General features: G+C 41.5%; 1 protein-coding gene across 1 annotated transcript; it reads left to right on the top strand.

Moving 5' to 3' along the window:
- The first annotated feature begins 665 nt into the window (after positions 1-665).
- Positions 666-18,636, top strand: EPCAM (epithelial cell adhesion molecule). Its single transcript, XM_082746907.1, has 9 exons — positions 666-1,226; positions 3,545-3,652; positions 4,090-4,336; positions 5,252-5,317; positions 7,562-7,625; positions 12,808-12,909; positions 14,343-14,543; positions 16,391-16,435; positions 18,186-18,636. Exons 1-9 carry the CDS (start codon positions 1,151-1,153, stop codon positions 18,225-18,227), a joined length of 951 nt encoding a protein of 316 aa, XP_082603033.1. The 5' UTR covers positions 666-1,150; the 3' UTR covers positions 18,228-18,636.
- The last annotated feature ends 801 nt before the right edge of the window (positions 18,637-19,437 follow it).

Raw genomic sequence — 19,437 nt, 5'->3', positions numbered from 1 at the left:
CTTGTAAATATTAATCGAATTTAGTTGAATCTTAAAATTGCTTTTCCATCTTTCCTCTTTTGAACTCTAAAACTGGGAAGAAAGCCTTTTAAAACAGCTATCCTATTACAGCTAGTCAAAATAACATTAAAACAATACTTAGAAAGCCTCGAGGCATTTCAATTTTTAAGACCGTAATAATAGCATGTCGTAATTTGAATTCATTTGCACTTAAACAAATGACTGTCCATCATATCTACTTCAAAAGATTCATCAACATTGTTCTGCAATATTAATCGAAGCCGTAATCATCTCACTTCTCATCAGTTGGCTCTATGGGAACATCTTTTCTTACATCTTCAAGTGCTAAAAGTGCTTATAAAAACGGTAAAAGAATGAGAATTATAAAGAACATGAATTTGTCACCCCCGCACACACACACCCCGGAAGCCAGGAAGAGTTCTCTTTTCTAGTTTCAAAGGAGTATGGTCGCCAGGTGAAGCTCAAAGGTCGACTTTTTTTTTTTTATTGTGGTTGGGATGGTATTCCCGCTTCCCTTTGTATTCCTCCATTTCAGCTTCCACCTTCCTCTTCCCAGACCTCTCTTTCCTTGGGTCCCCATTTCTTCCAGGTGCAACGTCGTGTGCTTCCTCTGGTAAAAGGAAGACTCCGTTTTTCTCCGTGGCCACCAACGGTCCTTGCCAACCGTCACAGTCGCAGCCCACCGTCCTTCCAGCCCCCACGGGCTGCCGCAGGAGGAAGCACCTGCCGGCCGCGCGGGGCTGGGCGCCGCTCGCTCACACCTGGGGAGGGGTGCCGCCCCAACGGCCGCGCCGGGTGTGGGGGAGGAGCGCTTGCTCCCGCCCGCCCGCCTGTCCCCAGGCGGTGACTCACCGCGGGGACCGGCGGGCGGAGGTGAGCAGCCTGGGGCCGGGCCCGGGAGGCGGGGCCGCCAGGTCGGGCAGGTTTGCTCCGCCCCGCCGCGTCTGCAGAGTGCGCAGTGCCTCGGCGAGCTCGCACCGTCCTCCCTGCACCACCTGGCCGCGGTACTTCCGACGCGGTCCCGCGCGTCCGCGGCCTGCCAGTGGGCTCCCGGCGCCCCGCTCCCTCCGCGCGCCTTCCCGCGAGCCCCCAGCCCGCCTCGCACCCCTCTCGACGACGCGCGCGCAGTATGGCGCGTCCCCAGGTCCTCGCGTTCGGGCTTCTGTTCGCGGCGGCCACCGTGGCGGTGGCCGTGGCTCAGAAAGGTAAGGAACAGAGCTCTGGGCTTGGGCCGGGCGGGGACGCTCCTCGGCATCCGAGGCGGAGATGGTGGTGAAGGGGCGGCCGGCCGCGCCTGCCCGTCTGGAACGGACCGCGCGCGGCTGCCCCAGCCCAGGCCCCTCTGCGCGCGGGAGCGGCGGGAAGGCGCCCGCTCGCACGGCCGCGAGGGAGCCGCCACATTTCGCCGCTTTGCACCGCTCTCCAAGAAGGTGGCCCGGAGCAGGGGCGCGGGGCAGGCAGGGAACCGAGTGGCCATGTCCAGGGACTTTCCGGCGCCGTCTGTGCGCGCCTACCTCCGCCGGCCTGGGCGCACGCTTGGGGTCCTAGCGGGCGGAAACTAGCAGGCGCCAGGAGCGGGAGTTGGCGGCCCCGGATGTGGGTCTCGAAGGCGGGACAGGTGGCTGCAGGGAGGCCGCCGGGGCCGCTACGCACCTGCGCGCGGAGGCTAGTCCTGGGCCTTCACAACCTGTCGTGTGAGTGGGGGTGTTTCCCCTTTTTTAAGCATGTTGTAGGTAATGCCAAGTTTACTGTAGGGAACCCAGAAATACCGGTATGTGTAAAGAGTAAAAGCCAAAACCAAAACAAACCCACAATCCCAGCACTTGAAGAGAATCCCATTATCAATTCCAGTATGTTTTTCTTTTAGACATTGCTGTAAACATTGCCCTAGACGGAAACACAGTTCTATATCTTGTGTGCGTATATGTGTTTTTAGTCCCACATAACATCTAGAGTTTTCCGTTTCTTTTAGTCTTGGAAACCACAGTGTAAGTGGTGACGGGACAATCTCTGGTGTGGAAGGTCGCCGCGCTCCTATCCCCATAATGGACATGTGGTTTGATCACGGTTTTCTTAGTTTGGAATAAACATCTTGTCTGCCATCTCTTGACTTTTTTTTTTTTTTTTTTTTTGTGAGACGGTGGCCAGAGATAGAGTGGCAATTGGCCAGAGCTTTCTGGAAAGGAAACCTTCACCAACAGAGCATGAGTCTAATTCATTACACTTTCAAAATAATGCGTGTAATCAACTCCTGTTTCTCTAGCTCCAGTCCAGGTCTAAGTACTTAATCTTAAATTGCTTTAAAGTGATAGTAGTTGCTCTAGGTTCAGAAAAATCTATACCTGATTGGTCTGTTTTAAATTTCACATCCCTTGGACATGAAAAGGTGGCTTTTGAGCCTCTATACATTAAAGTGCTGCATAAGGCTTTAACTCCCTGAGGACAGCCACTGTCTCCTTTTGTGATCCCAATACTGAGTTTAGTGCTGGACGGATTATATAGGTGGTTCATATTAATTATAACTTAAACAGGGAATAACTAAAGCCAACTTGACATGAAGCAGTATAAAAATTCTTTGGTTTGTCACATTGGTTTTTGTTGTTATTGTGTTCTCTTAGCTAACAATTAGAATGAATTAGGGGGACTTGCTATTTTGAAGTTAAAACGAACTTTTGAGGTAGTTAAAGATAAAACCTTTTTTTTTTTTTTTAAAGATTTTATTTATTTGAGAGAGAGAGAGAAGGAGCAGATGGAGGGGCAGAGGGAGAGGGAGAAGTAGACTTCCCCCTGAGCTGGGAGCCTGATGTTGGGTGGGACTCTCGATCCCAGGATTTTGGGACCATGACCCCAGCAGAAAGCAGTTGCTTTAACCAACTGAGCCACCCAGGTGCCCAAAGATAACTATTAAACTGGCATTACTATCCAAGATAAGCTGTGTAATATCACTTTTGAAGTTGGATACTAGGATTTAATTTGGTTAGGAAGGCCACAAACCAAAGTGCCCCCAAGTGCACGTGAAAGTATAATTTTTCCAAGACACAAAATTGTCCAAGGGTTGGCCGTGTTACCATTAAGCTCAAAAGCAAGCATCTCTTTTTAAGGAAACGGGCTGAGAGGAGGGAGGAAATGTGAGTTATTCCAGATCTCAGAATTGTAATTGTTGATTTTCAGGAAGAGTCAGTAGCTAACAGGCAAGGGTTTGTCTAGCAGTACCTGGGGACGGAAGGATCTGAGACTGGAGTGTCATCATGGAGACAGAGCTGAATCTGATTTTTGGAAGGCTTAAAAAAATCGAGATGGGCATGCATGCAAATTAGACTATGTTCCTGTAGAATATATATATATATACAAACCATTCACCACAGTATCAGCCACTCAAATTACAGCTGAAAAATAAAACATTTTAAGGCTTTGTGGCTCTGTAACTTAGGCATTATTGTTAGAGTGTAATTTAGCTGAGACACCAGAGTTCATAGTCGGATTCACATTGTAAAAAGGGATTTTGTTTTTTTAATTTATCTAGCATGTGTCTGTGAAAACTATAAACTGACCACAAACTGCTCTTTGAACGCACACGGTCAGTGTGAGTGTACTTCGCTTGGTGCACAAAATTCCGTCATTTGCTCAAAACGTGAGTAGAATATCCTCATTGCCTTTAAATTGTATTTTGACCCAGCCTTTTTAAATTTATGTATCTCAAGTCAAGAAGCATTTTGGGGGCTCAAATTTGAATCATATTATTTTGTCAAAATCATCTCGTAGCTGAAGCGTCTTAAAATTTAAAAAGTGGACATGGGAACATGTAAGTCGGCAATAATCTTTGGCTCTGGGAGTTAGGAGTTCAATTTTTTTAAGATTTTATATATTTGACAGAGAGAAAGAGGGAATACAAGCAGGGATGGGGAGTGGGAGAGGGAGAGGTAGGCCTCCCACTGAGCAAGGAGCCCAATGCTGGGCTCTAGGCATATGCATAATGACTGAGCCACCCAGGCACCCCAAATTAAATTTTTTTTCCTTAAGCATAAAACTGCAGTTCCTTTTCAGTGTGACATTAAAGTTTCTTTACAGTGGCAACCAAATGTTTGGTGATGAAGGCGGAAATGACCAGCTCAAAGTCTGGGAGAAGAGTGAGACCTGAGGGGGCTTTCCAGAATAATGATGGGCTCTATGATCCTGACTGTGACGAGAAGGGGCTCTTTAAAGCCAAGCAGTGCAATGGCACCACCACGTGCTGGTGTGTGAACACTGCAGGGGTCCGAAGAACAGATAAAGATAATGAGGAGGAAATATCCTGCTCCGAACGAGTGCGGACCTAGTGAGTCGGGCTCTCATATTCTTGTTTTCATACTTTTCAGATTTGTTTAAGTAAATTTATTTTTGAATATGTAATATGACTTGGTGGTTTAGAATTCAAAAGAGAGGAAAGGGTATGTATACAGTTTCCATTTTATCTCAACCCCTCCCCCAACTACCCAGTTTACCTCCACAGAACTGATGTCACCAGTTTGTTATAGACCCTTCACTAGCAATATGTTTTTCTTACTTAAAAAATTTTCCTTGTGGTAGTATACTAAACATGGTTTTCCTCTTTTTCCATAACACCCCTCAGATTTGAAAGTTCAATTAGTGTTAGTGTATGTGAAAAGCTTAAGTTGTTTATATATTTACTCATTTATTGTGTTTTAAAACGAGATAGGGTTGCCCCTAAAACCAGTGTTGCGCTGTGTGTTAATGAACTAGAATTTAAATAAAAATTAATAGAATTTATTTTATACAGTAAAAAGGAACAGAACCACACTCAAGCTAGCTTAAACAAAAGAGGCTTTATTAAAAGTGGCTAGAGCTGGAAAGTCATCCACACCTAGAAAGGCACTCTCTCCTTTAGTCTTCTGGAGCCTCATGGTCACTTTTCTCTTTCTCTCAGTGCCTTTTTGCCTCTTCCCATGAATGTGGCCTAGCATGACCGGCTAAGCCTTGACTTTACATGACCTTGAATATGGTGGCCCAAAGCCAGAGTTGATGTGTTCAAAAGGGTGTTTTCTCCTGGATGAGTGCTTTATGAGCAATGTGTGGGGGCCAAGGAAGAAATGAAGGGCAAACCTATTGCATGAATCTTTTTTTGTTGATTGTACTGGAATTCCACTTGGGAATTTTGCTGTTAGCTTATTAGGAAAATACTATAAAAGGCTGAGTTGTTATAGTCATAAAATACTGTATTTTTACCTTACAGCTGGATCATCATTGAACTGAAGCACAAAACAAGAGAAACACCTTATGATATAGAAAGTTTGAGAACGTACGTACTGTTAGGTGCATTATATATGCACAGGTGGTATTCAGGTTTTCATTCTAAGCCATTAGAGAAACTAAAACAAGTCTTATACTTCTTTGTGTTTATGAAAAAATAATAGTATACTATAATGTTTTTAACCTTATTTTGAAATAGAGTTGCAAGAATAGTACAGATTCCTAAGGTACTCTCCACTCAGAGTCATCAATGAACATTTTGCCCCATTTTCTTTTTATGTTGATGTGTATTTTGTATATCTCCCTAAACATGTATTAATATTTTTTTCCCAGAATCCTCTGAGAACAAGTTGTAGACTTGTCCCTTTATAGCTAAATGCTTCAGTGTATCTTTCCTTAGGAATAAAAGACACTCTTTTTTTTCTTTTCTTTCTTTCTCTTTCTTGTAATCTCTAAGCCCAATGTGGGACTTGAACTCACAACCCCAAGATAAGAGTCGCATGCTCTACCAACTCAGCCAGCCAGGCTCCCCAGAAGGCACTCTGTTATATAACCACTCTACAGTTACCAGATTCAGGAGATTTAATGTTATACCCTATTGCATCATTTTTCCCAACATTGATCTTGATGGTAATTTTTTCCCCCTTTCATCCAGAACCCAATCTAAGATCATGTTATGGATTTAGTTGTTGTGATGCTTTAGTCTCTTTTAATATGGAACACGGTCTTGGCCTTTCTTAGTCCTTCACCTCTTCATGGTGTTGATACTGTTGAAGAGTATAGGCAGATGATTTCATAGGCTGTCCCTCAGATTTGGATTTACCTGATGTTTCCTCATAATTAAATCCAGGCTAAGCATTTTTGACAGAAAAACTTCGTTAAGTGATCATGTGTCCTTCTTAGTACTTCACATCAGGAAGCACATGATGTCTTCTTGTTTCTTTATTAGTGATGTTAACTGTGGTTAAGGAGGTATCTATCAGGTTTGTAATGTAGAGTTACTGGTTACTTCTTTGTAATAATTTTTTTTTAATTTTTAAAAAAGATTATATTTATTTGAAAGAGAGAAAGAGTGTGCACAAGCAGGGAGAGGGGCACAGGGAGAAGCAGACACCCTGCAGAACAGGGAACCTGACACGGGTTAATCCCAGGACCCTGGGATCATGACCTGAGCTGAGGGCAGACGTTGAACCGAGCCACCAAGGTGCCTCACCTCTTTGTAATTAATAATTATAATCTGTGAGCAGAACTAGGTTCCTGTTTGAATATCCTGTTTTTCTTTTCTTTTTTTTTTTTTTTTAAAGATTTTATTTATTTATTTGAGAGAGAGAGGGCGAGAGAGATAGGTCAGTGGGAGAAGCAGACTCCCTGCACAGCGGGGAGCCCAATGTGGAACTTGATCCCAGCACTCCAGGATTGCGACAGGAGCTGAAGGCAGTTGCTTAACCAACTGAGCCACCCAGGAGCCCTAAATAAAATATAGTTTTTTATCAAACTGTAACTCGGCAGTTTTAGCATCACTGTTAGTTGCAAAATGGCATAACGGGATGTTTTGTTTTGTTTGTAAGATTTTTGTTCATTTATTTATTTGACAGAGAGAGATCATAAGTATGCAGAGAGAGAGGAGGAAGCAGGCTCCCTGCTGAGCAGAGAGCCCGATATGGGGCTCAATCCCAGGACCCCGAGATCATAACCTGAGCCAAAGGCAGAGGCTTAACCCACTGAGCCACCCAGGTGCCCCTGGCATAACATTTTTTTTTTTTTAAGATTTTATTTATTTATTTGACAGAGAGGGATCACAAGTACGCAGAGAGGCAGGCAGAGAGAGGGGGGGAAGCAGGCTCCCTGCTGAGCAGAGAGCCCAATGTGGGGCTCGATCCCAGGACCCTGGGATCATGACCTGAGCTGAAAGCAGAGGCTTTAACCCACTGAGCCACCCAGGTGCCCCTGGCATAACATTTTTAAAACGAGTTTGATTAATGACAGTTCTAGAGCTTGAACTACCTGCTTAGTTAAAAAGTAGTGCTTCTTGGAGCGCCTGGGTAGCTCAGTGGGTTAAAGCCTCTGCCATCGGCTCAGGTCATGATCTCAGGGTCCTGGGATCGAGCCCTGCATCTGGGCTCTCCTCTCAGCAGGGAGCCTGCTTCCCCCCCCCCCCACTTGTGATCTCTCTCTGTCAAATAAATAAATAAAATCTTAAAAAAAAAAAGTAGTGCTTCTTTAAAAAAAATAGTGCTTCTTAATGTTACGTAGTATTCATTTTTTAATAACACAGTTTTTTAATTATTTACAGTGCACTTAAGGAGATAATCACAACTCGTTATCAGCTGGATCCAAAATATATCACAAATATTCTGGTAAGATGTTTGTTTTTAGTAAAAGCTTTAGCTGAGACTTAGTGAGATAGAGTGCTTGGGGTATGACTTATGATAGTGGTTAAGCTGCATTTGAAGAACCGTTTAAACCTAGGACACTTAATAATTCAAATTTCTTGTTTTCCTTCCATAATCTTTGAAAACCTGTTTCATCCTTAAGGAAAATGTAATATCTCTGGTTGAAAAATACTTGAATAATGTGATGGAACTTTTTTATTTTTTTAAACATTTTATTTATTTATTTGACAGCTCACAAATAGTCAGAGAGGGGCGTGGTGGAAGCAGAATCCCTACTGAGCAGAGACCCTGATGTAGGGCTCCATCTCAGGACTCTGGGATCATGACCTGAGCCGAAAGCAAAAGCTTTAACCCACTGAGCCACCCAGGTGCCCTGGTGTGATGGAACTTTTTCAAGACAGAAAATTGATGTCATTTTTAAGGACAGGAGGGACTATACTTTTCTGCTCCTTAAAAGCAGAACATGGTAAATGCATATTGCATTTTCGATTGCGTTTCTTAAGCATTTTATTTTTTTTTATTTTATTTATTTGAGAAAGTGAGTGCGCAGTGAGCACAGAGGGAGAAGCAGATTCCCCATTGAGCAGGGAGCCCAATGTGGGGCTCTGTCCCAAGACTGTGAGATCATGCGCTGAGCCAAAGGTAGATGCTTAACCAGCTGAGCCACCCAGGATCCCTAGCATTTTATTTTTAAAGTAGTCCTAACCACATAAGATATGTTTTGTTTTTATAGTAAGCTCTTTGACCAGTGTGAGGCTTGAACTCATGACCCTGAGATCAAGAGTTGCATGCTCTATCCGACTGAGCCAGCCAGGCACCCTATTGTTTTTTTTTTGTTTTTTTTTTTTTTTTTTCAAATAAGGTACTTCATTATTTAAAAAAAAATTTTTTAAAGATTTAATTATTTATTTGACAGAGAGCTGTAAGCAAGGGGAATGGCAAGCAGAAAAGGGGGAGAACCAAGCTCCCACCCAGGTGTCCTCAAATAAGATACTTTAATATCTTGTTTTAAGTTTTTTCCAAGGGAAGAAAATACTCTTCTGAAAACAAAATACGCATCATCTTTACCTTTATTTGTATTTGCCGCTTCCAGTCGGCGATGAGAGAAGAATTAGGCACAAACAAGTCAGCTGCAAAAGACTGGGAGCAGGGGACAACAGTCAAAAAGGACTGCTGCCCCGAGCAACTCCACAGTCTCACTTTTATTAGATAGAAAACAATAGCCAACAGAAAGATTGATGAAGGTCAAACGTTAGTCACATCTTGCAGGCAAGCAAGAAGGAGGATAAAGTTTATAGTTAACCAAGCACATTCAAAGGACTCATCTAACAAGGAGCACTTCTGGGAAGAGAAAGGAGCGACAACGAAAAAAGGGAAGCAGGCAGCAGGCGGTTTTCGTTCCACCCTGAGCTGACCGGGCGTTCCCGTGTGCTCTGCTTCCCTGAAGCAGGCGGCCTTCCGCCCTGGGTGGGCCAGCCGTTCCCCGCTGCCTGGCTTCTGTGAAGGGGCAGCCTTCCACCCTGAGCGAGCCGGGCATCCCCAGCTGCCCAGCTTCACGGTCGTACATCGTCCTTCTCCCCAAAGACCTGTTGTCAGTATCAGTATTTTTTAAGGCCATGTCTAAATGTGCTTGGCAACTAGTAATCCTCCAGGGGTTACAGTTTAAGTAACAAATTGTTCCGAGGGGCAGCAGCATCTCCCCCCTTTTGTTTGTGAAGAAGTAGAAAAGCTGATTTTGCAGCTTCTTGATTTTTCAGTCGTTGGAGGGATCTTCGAGTGCTTCTGAGGACTAAGCATAAAAAGATTACAACAATAAGAATAATCAATCCACTTACAACACCGAGACCAGTTTGTGTGATCCAAGTAGAAGGGTTTAGATCAGACAGAATATCATTAATTCTTTGAGTAAAACTCATTCCTGGAACAGATTGTAATGATGAGTGAGCAATACTTGAGATCGTATCTTGAAGTTATTTAATATCTAAGGTTAGATTATTACCATAATGGTTAGTAATATGTCGACGAATTTTGCTCCAAGATACTTCTGATTCATTATACGCATGGGGAGTAACACAGAACGAAGAAACATTCCAATCACATAAAATATGAAGTGTAAGCTTTATATTCTGAAGATCATCTCCTATATCATGGCTGTTTCTAAATCAGAGACACATTCATCTAATTTTTGATCTATGAACGTTTGTTGATTCCAGGCCTTGCTAGCATTCTCATGCCACTTCTTTACAAATTGTGTAGTTTGTACAGTTTGATGCAAGGCCATTCTTGCAGTGGTAGCTGTAGCAGTAATGGCTATAATTCCTAGAATAGCTGTTATAAGTAACCCAACAAATCTTTTTGTTCTAGGAACCCAGTTCTTCAATACTGTTAAAAGTATATGTACGTAGGGAGAATTTTACCAAACACGGTGGTGTTTCACTGGTAGCCAAATGCCTATTCTTCTTCTAGCTAAAAGAATGATAGAATTGTCTTTATAAACATTCTTACCAACACAGGTGAACATCTTACAGTTTAGACAGTCTGTTTCTCTATTACTATGAATAAAAGTCATTTTGCCAATAACAAAAACATAGGGATCTCTAACACAAGCTCTTACCCATTCTTCATCCATGAGGAAAAAAGAAAATGTATAATTATTGGACTGATGAATGTAAGAGCCATTCCAAACTCTTACGTGACTTAAAGCAGTAGTAACCTTCCATAAATTCTTTTGACTTTTATGATAATCAACAAAAGGAGATGGCATAGAAAGTCCTTGCCCAAGCCACATCAGAGGTGCATCTCCTGAAGCTAAGGTTTGCGGTAAAATGGGATCATCAAAAACTTGCCATTTTAACTTCCCATGAGGGGAGCAGGGTTCCCCAATGCAATTGGTGACTGCCATCCCCTTAGGGGACCAGTCCCATACAATTCCATAGGAATCATTAATGACAATACTGGGGTGAGCTGCTCTACAATCCTTCCATAAAGGGCGAATTCCCTCATCTGACCACATCTGTGCTGGTTTGCATTTGGGAATAGGGGGTGCTGCGTTATAGCTAGGACCCCGATATTTGTAGGCTTGGAATCCTTTAATGGAGAGTAAATGTAACTGAGCTTTAGTCAAATAATTATTAGTAGGAAGGTCCACCAACCATCTCTGATCACCAGGAACAAGGCAGCTGGAATGATTGCCGATACATATTGGCCTATTTTGATATCCAAAAGTAAGATTAATGTTTGTGCCCTGTTTGCCCACAGTTGAAACACTGTCCTTTAAATTTCCCTATGGTCAGAGCAGCCATTGCTTGAGCTAACAAATCAGCTCTATAGGTCTCTGTTCCTTCTCCTTGACATAGCTTAATATAATCTGTCAATGTTCCCTTGCGTTTAAAGGGTGCTAGCAACTTCTTACAATCAGAATTAGCATTCTCATAAGCCAACAGTTGCATAACGGTATCCACAGCCTCAAGATTATTTATCTGTCTTCTGACAGCCTCTTGTAATCTTGCGATAAAATCAGTATAGGGCTCTCTTGGACCCTGTACCACTTTTTGAAAAGAAGAGCACTTATCATAACCCTTAGATTCTATTCTCTCCCATGCTCTCAAACAGCAAGGCTGGAGCTGCTCAACAGCTTGATCATTAACACCTGGTCTTGAACCTGGGCCCATGGTCCAAGACCCATGAGCTGTTCCATGGAAATAGGAATGTTATGAGCTCTATTATGGGCAGCTGCTATTTCTGCATGATCTTGCCACCATGTTTTGAACTGCAAGAACTCACTTGGAGATAGAACTGTTCTTGCTAGCAATGACCAATCCATCGGAATAAGTTGATTGCCTTATGCGATGCCTTGAATAATTCCCATTGTAAATGGAGAATTAGCTCCATAGTTTTGTACTGCCTGTTTTAGTTCCTTCAACAATTTGAAGGGAAATTGCTCATGCTTGGCCTCATAGACACCATTAGGGTTGTCAGGATCATGTCCTGGAGCGACATGTTCTGTAATAATCGGGAAATTAAAAGGCAAGGCATCTAGGTCTCCCGCTCGCTGTGCTTCAAGGAGGCCTTTCTGAACAGCCGATAGCATGTACTTTCCATCTTTTTCATTAACGGGTGCCTTCTTAACAGAACGGCGGAGCTGACGGCAACAGTGACATGGGCACCTTTTGTTCTGTTACTGGAGGAGGAAGAGGAGGAGTTTCCTCCTCTCTTTATTCCTTTCTGGTGGCCTTAATAGTTTCTTTCTACTCCTGGATGGCATGTTCAGGTTCCTCTTTTTTAGTTTCTCCTGAACGTTATCGCTCTCCAAATCAGGGGTTTGTAAAGGCTCGAAAACGGAGCGAATGAGGCTCCAAGTAGGCCATATAGTGACTGGAATTTGCTTTCCTTTCATATACGAAAGTTTTAACTCGTGACCTACTTTTTCCCATGTTTGTAAATCTAAAGTCCCTAATATAGGGAACCAGGAGCAATGTTCTTTAATTACCTTGAAAAGCTCCATAAGTTGGCCCTCACTGACTTTTGCTCCTCCCGCCTTCAAGAGCCTTCTCAATAAACACACGTAAGGGCGATAATCGTTTGTGCTCTCTAGATTACCCATACCCTGTGACTGCCCACAACTCACCAGCGGGAAAAAGGCACGGCCGTGCAAAACTCACGTTGGGGCTGCTTCTCCTGTTTTATTTCTGATAGATCGGGTCTGGTCTGGCCCTGGTCCCTGTTCGGGTGCCAGTATTGCTGACTTCCCTTGGGTAGATTTTAAAATCTCCTAAAGATTTGTGAATTACAGTTACCTACTAATGGAAAGGAACACTGACACGTGTGGATTACAGAAAATAAAAAACTGAATATACAGATTTTTTTTTTTTAAGATTTTATTTATTTATCAGAGAGAAGGGGGAGAGAGCAAGCACAGGCAGACAGAATGGCAGGCAGAGGCAGAGGGAGAAGCAGGCTCCCCGCCGAGCAAGGAGCCCAATGTGGGACTCGACCCCAGGACGCTGGGATCATGACCTGAGCCGAAGGCAGCTGCTTAACCAACTGAGCCACCCAGGCGTCCCCTGAATATACAGATTTTTGAAACATATTTTTACATGATTTTGGTTGTATTGATAATGATTTGCATTTTTCATTTCTCCCGCAGTATGAAAATGATCTTATCACTATTGATCTGATGCAAAATTCATCTCAGAAAACTCAGAGTGATGTGGACATAGCTGATGTGGCTTACTATTTTGAAAAAGATGTGAGTATAATCTTCGTTTTATTCCTGTGTTTAGAAATGTAATGTTGTCTGTCATGTCTCAATGGATTGAAGATCTTTCTTCATCTTTTTCTCCACTTAACACATCAGCCACCCCTCTGTTCCCCGAGTGGTTCTTGTGCTGCAATTAACTTTGTCCTTGTGGTTCTTATGCTGCGATTAACTTTGCCCTCATCTGACCCATTCATCTTTCTCACACACCTTTCTGACCTGTTGGATATTTATGCCTTTTTTTCAAATTCTTTTACCTAGAATATTTTCTCTCATAATTCTGACCTATTGCATCCTTGATAGTTACTTAGTTTGTGTGTATATCCCATTTTGGTGTCCGTGCACAAGAAGTTAAGTAAGAAATGATGTGGAACTAGTGTGATTAAAATAATTTGTTTCTGGGGGTGCCTGGGTGGCTCAGTGGGTTAGGCCTCTTCCTTCAGCTTGGATCATGATCTCAGGGTCCTGGGATCAAGCCCCACATAAGGCTCTCTGCTCAGTGGGGAGCCTGCTTCCCCCTCTCTCTCTGCCTGCCTCTCTGCTTACTTGTGCTCTCTCTCTCTGTCAAATAAACAAGTAAAATCTTTAAAAAATAATAATAATAATAATAATTTGTTTCGGACACCTGGGTGGCTCAGTCGACTAAGTGGCTGCCTTCAGCTCAGGTCATTATCCCACGGTCCTGGGATCAAGCCCTGCACTGTGCTCCCTACTCAGCAGAGAGCCTACTTCTCCCTCTCTCTCTGCCTGCAGCTCTGCCTACTTGCTCTCTCTCTGTCAAATAAATTAAAGTCTTTTTAAAAAGATAAATAATTTGTTCCTACTTTATTACTATAAAAAATAAACTTTAATATATTCTATTGAGCCATTTTCTGATGAAACCTGGTATTTGCTTTAAAATAAACTGGCCTGGGGGAGAGGGAGAGAGGAAGGATGGAAGGACGAATGAGTTGAAGAAGGTTGGCCACGTGTTTATATTGTTGAATCCAGAATGATAGGGATAACGGGGCATTGTTACTATTCTTTCTACTTTCATATATGTTGGAAATTTTCCCGCAATAAAGTTTTTTTTTAAGTTTGAGCACATGAGAATGTTACCACTGAAACTACAAAAATCTTTGGCAGCAGTTCTTTTGGTGTATAATTGACAAGTAATTACGTGTGGCTGTGGTGGGTTTTCTTTTCTTTCTTTCTTTCTTTTTTTTTTTAAAGATTTTATTTATTTGTCAGAGAGCACAAGCAAGGGAAGAAGCAGGGAGAAGCAGGCTCCTGCTGAGCAGTGAGCCAGATGTGGAACTCGATCTCCCAGGACCCAAGGATCATGACCTGAGCCAAAGGCAGATACCTAATGACTGAACCACCCAGGCATCCCCATGGTGCGTTTTCTTAAATATTTTAAATTGTTTCTTTCCTTCTCAATACAGGTTAAAGATGAATCCTTGTTCCATTCCAACAGAATGGACCTGAGAATAAATGGGGAACAATTGGATTTGGAACCCAGTCGAACTGCAATTTACTATGTTGATGAAAAACCACCTGAATTTTCAATGCAGGGTCTACAAGCTGGTATTATTGCTGTCATTGTGGTCGTGACCTTAGCAGTTATTGCTGGAATCGTTGTGCTGGTGAGTATAGAACAAGTCAACTTTCTCTTAACGGCATATTCTTTCACGAAAAGGTGACAGCTTGAGAGAGCTACACGCGTGTTCTGAACATGTTCATGAAACAAAAGCTTCATTTTTTATAATTCCATATAGTGAACAAATCTCTTGCATCTGGTCCTCTTTTATAAAGCAGTCACTTTCTAAAGTAAGAAAGGATGCCAATCTGAGAAAAGCTTGTAGCCAAGCCCCTCACAGTTATGTGACTGTTGGGCAGCAAATGTCCATCAGTTCTCTCGCTCAGACAGTCCACAAGTCAGTCCTGCTAGCATCAGTGCAAAGTCCCTACACTCCCAGACCATTCAGTGAAATGCAACAATAGAACCCAGTTAATGTTACCATGGAAAGAATTGGAAGTGGTAAATACGAAGAGCGATTCTAAACAAGATTCGCAAATCGAATTTAGCAGTGCTTCAGTAGAAGCACCACCTGTAACAGCAGGGTTTACTCTAGAAATGTAAGGGTGCACCACCATTACAAATCTTAACAGCGTAGCAGAATTTAGAAATAGATTTGAGGATATGTGAGAACGTGGATTTTAGGTTCAGTGGAATTACACTTGGCTCTCCATCTGGAAGGAAAAAAATGTGTGTTCCTATTTCACCCTGGCCATGGTAGGCCATGTTGCCCACCTGTGTGAAAGGCACATCATGGAGCAGTGCACTCATTTTCAAACCCAAATTCCAGGTGGATGATAGTCCAAAGTGTTAAAAAATTAGAACAACTCTCAAAATTAATTTAGGAAATGTGTGTACAATCTAGTGGTAAAGGGAAGCAAGTAAGGGGAGAGATCTGGAATCCATGAACAAAAAGACACATATTTGACTGAATTGAAATTAAACATTTTGTATGGCAAAGATACTGGAAAGTGAAAAATGTCAATGATCGGCTGGGGGAAAATCTTCATGATGCGTAAAATGAAAAAGGTTGTTAAGCATAACATATAATGAGTTTAAAGAATAGTAAAAGGCCTGGATAGAGGATTTACAGAAGAAATCCAGATGGGAAATAAACACATGAGAGAATCCTAGAAATCAAATTGTCCTGCAGAAACAAAAGCACAGGTTCATAGGAAGCATGGTCAGGGCTATGTATTATAGTGTTGCTATTAAGGATCAATCTGGAAATGATTTATATGTACATTTGTAGGAGAACTGATGAGTAGATTGTGGAATATCCATGGTATGGAATAAAGTTAATTAAAAAATTAGTATAATCTATAGTTTTAATCTGGAAAAGTTCCAGTGATTATACAGGCTGTGCAAAGAGAGAAATGATACTGTATGATCCCATTTTTTTAGACTGCCTCCCCTTACCCAGAACTCATGCACATGTACTTTTGTATATATTTGTATAAGGATGGAACAGAAAATGCAAAGTTGCTTACCAGGCAGTTAGATTTTATTAAAGATTATTCATAGTTTTCTCAGTGCAGTTTTTTGGTTTCACTGGTTGTGCTAGGCCTTTTGTTGTTCCAAAAGATTCTGGTTTGTGGGGAAAGAGGTCTTGAAACTTTTTTCAATTTTTTTTTTTTTTAAATAAAATATTCAGTGTTACATTAGTTTCAGGTGTACAACATGATGATACAGCAATTCTGTACATAGTGTACCTCATGATAAGTGTAGGCTTTTTTTTTCTTTTAGTTTCGTAGGGAAATTTTAATTTAAGAAATAATGTCTGTGGATAGATTTTTTAAGTTAGATTTATTCAGATATGAATTGTATCCATGAAAAAGCATTTATGTGTTAATTTAGATCAACTTTCTCTTTGGATAACAGTCCTTAAATAGTAATCATTTTTTTTCCATTCAGGTTATTTCCAGAAAGAACAGAATGGCAAAGTATGAGAAGGCTGAGGTAAATGGATTACTTTATATAAAGAGCCCCTTTTAAAATTTCCTATTCCTGATAATCACCGTACCTTTCTAGACACTGATAGGACTCAGTTATGCTGGTGCGCCTTTATAGTATAGTCCTTAGGGTTAGAGACTGTCTGTCAGTGCTTCATTATTTACATCCCCCCCCCCTTTTTTTTAAAGATTTTATTTATTGAGAGAGCAAGCATAAGTGGGCAGAGGGGCACACAGACTCCCTGCTGATGGGGAGAAAGGATGCGGGTTCAGGAGCCTGAGATCATGACCTGCACTGAAGGCAGACCCTTAGCCATCTGAGCCACCCAGGCGCCCCATGCTTACATTCTCTTGCATGAGTTCCACAGCAGACCAGCTAGTACTGAGTTTTGCCTCAGAGGAGTGGATAGAAGCCTACATTTCTGTTTGTTGAAGTGTCAGCTTTTAGTGGAATCTTTGAGGCATACTCTATGAATTCATGTTGGAGAAGCTCCTTGTGACTGATGACCTGATTTACTCTCTATGCCAGTGAAATAATCATTAAAAAAGACCTTGGTTTGGGGCGCCTGGGTGGCTCAGTGGGTTAAGCCGCTGCCTTCGGCTCAGGTCGTGATCTCAGGGTCCTGGGATCGAATCCAGCATCGGGCTCTCTGCTCAGCAGGGAGCCTGCTTCCTTCTCTCTCTCTCTCTCTCTCTCTGCCTGCCTCTCAGTGTACTTGTGATTTCTCTCTGTTAAATAAATAAATAAATAAATAAAAGACCTTGGTTTATGTCCTACTGGAGCAGTTGCATGCTAACTAGTCATGTACATTAGTGTGGAAACAGACTGTCAGATCATCAGTATGTCAGTCACTTGGAACTGGATGTGAAACACACTTGTTCCTAAACCCGGTCAATACCATTTTCAGTATACCCACCATTTTGCATATTTATGCATTTATTTATACTTGTATATGTGCTTTTTACTAATATCTTACCAAGAAACACAAATGTAAAAGAATACTGAAAACAATCCAGTAGAACTAGAAAGTTATAACTTTTTTTCCCATATCATAGTTGATCATCTGGCTTACCTGGTTTAGTGACCACAAGTCTAGGGGACAGACTTCCTGAACTGAAGCATAACAGAAAGGTGGAATGACAGTGTATTGTGTATTATAGTATGGTAATACAGATGTGAGTCTGACCACTTGTTAGCTGGGCAGGCAAGTTATTTAACTTCTTTAAGCCTCCATGTTTCCTTATCTATAAACTGGGGATGATACTACAGACCTATTGTAAGGATTAAACAAAGTAGTTGGTATAAAGTATTGGTTCCATGCATGCCACATGGTAGGATGTTTGCCAGCAGTGGTAGTTTCCATCATCTTGTCTCAGCTCTGCCTATATAACTAACTATGTGGTCTGGTACAAGTCACCTAATTCTGAACTCCGTGTCCTCATCTATAAAATTAAAAGATTGATCATAGAAAATACATTGATTCTTACTGGATGTAAAAACGGCATACATTTAATAAAGCCCGTATCCGTTCTTACAGATCTAGCTCACCTGCTACTTCCCTGTCACTTTGGCCATCGTACCTCCAAATTCTTTGGGTCATGCATTCAGTGTGTGCTTTCTTGTAGTACATTTTTTACTTTTTCCAAATACGGCTCATAAATTGAATAATTCATCTTGCTTTCCTCTTTTTTAATAACTTTTCAGGATGAACAAAAGGTTGGAAAATTACCTAAAATTTTTTTCTCTTCTATTTCAGATAAAGGAGATGGGTGAGATGCATAGGGAACTCAATGCATAAGGACTACAATTTGAAGAGTAACTACAAGAAGGGAAATTAGCAGATTGCTGGTGTACAAGCATGGGACAAAGATCTTTGAGGACTGCTATTCTGTTAGTTAACATCTTGTATTTGTAATAGTAAAGCCTATACTCAGTATATAAGCAGTTTCAGATTGACTTTACCAATCTTAAAATTTGACCACAGGGTCTTATATTTGCAGATGTGATATAAAACCCAGAACTTCGACTGCATAGTTAAAATTATTTATGCCTAACATTGAGGTGTGTGCCTTAAATATGCTTCCACAGTAGAGTTTGAATGACTACTGTCTCATCCATTTGTGATTGAAAGCTGCCTTTCTATTTACTTTGAGTCTTGTACATAATACTTTTTTTTATAAACTGAAATAAAACATTTTAAAACTGAATTTCCTAACTTTGAGTCATTGAATCAAATTTCACAGTATATACACAAGGTAACAGGTTGAGAAATGCTCTAAATGCTAACTACAAATTACAAGAGTTTTGTATGAATACCTATAATCATGTGAATTCAATATAAAATGTGTAACCTAAAATACCTAAGTTATAACAGGAAAATCAAACAGTTTTATTCTAAATGAATCTAAGTTTCTGTTTTAAATCACTTTGGCAAACACTTATGCCTTGGGGCAGAATTGATGGAGAATGTTGTGATCCATGAATGATGTATTTAGTTGAATTAAAGCACCAGTCGTTTAACGTCTTATGTAATGAGTAATTGTAGTACAAACACATTCTATATGAAGTTAAAGTATCCTGAAGTATTTTGCTTTCAGTAGGAAATGTTTTAAAACACTATGAAAAGAACAACATTAAAGAAAATGTAAAAGCTAGATTGAACAAAGATTTTTATCCCTTCTCTAGTGTAGTTAGAATTCTAGGATGGCCCCAAGAGTTCTTATCTCTGATGTGTATCCTCTATATAATCCCCTCCCCTAGAGTGTGGGTAGGGTCTGTGAATATGATGAATTCTCACTCCCGAGATTAAGTTACATTTTCTGGCAATGGCCAGGAGATTTTAGGTGTAGATGTGATTAAGATCCGTAATAACTTGACTTAGTTAAAAGGGAGATTATAAAAGTGCCCAAAGGTAGGAGACAAGAAGTAGAAACTAGATGAGTTCTCCCTTTATCCTTAAAGCAGACTGCCATGTTGTGGAGAGGGTCGCCTATCAGGAAACAGCAGGC

The sequence above is a fragment of the Mustela nivalis genome (genome assembly GCF_964662115.1).
Source record: "Mustela nivalis genome assembly, chromosome: 8".
NCBI lineage: Eukaryota > Metazoa > Chordata > Mammalia > Carnivora > Mustelidae > Mustela > Mustela nivalis.
This window is presented reverse-complemented; position numbering and strand designations above follow the sequence as displayed.

Coding starts and splice junctions, on each gene's coding strand:
- EPCAM (XM_082746907.1), top strand. CDS start 1,151: ATGGCGCGTCCCCAGGTCCTCGCGTTCGGGCTTCTGTTCGCGGCGGCC. Junction 14,544..16,390: donor TTGCTGGAATCGTTGTGCTG/GTGAGTATAGAA, acceptor TTTTCCATTCAG/GTTATTTCCAGAAAGAACAG. Junction 16,436..18,185: donor CAAAGTATGAGAAGGCTGAG/GTAAATGGATTA, acceptor CTTCTATTTCAG/ATAAAGGAGATGGGTGAGAT.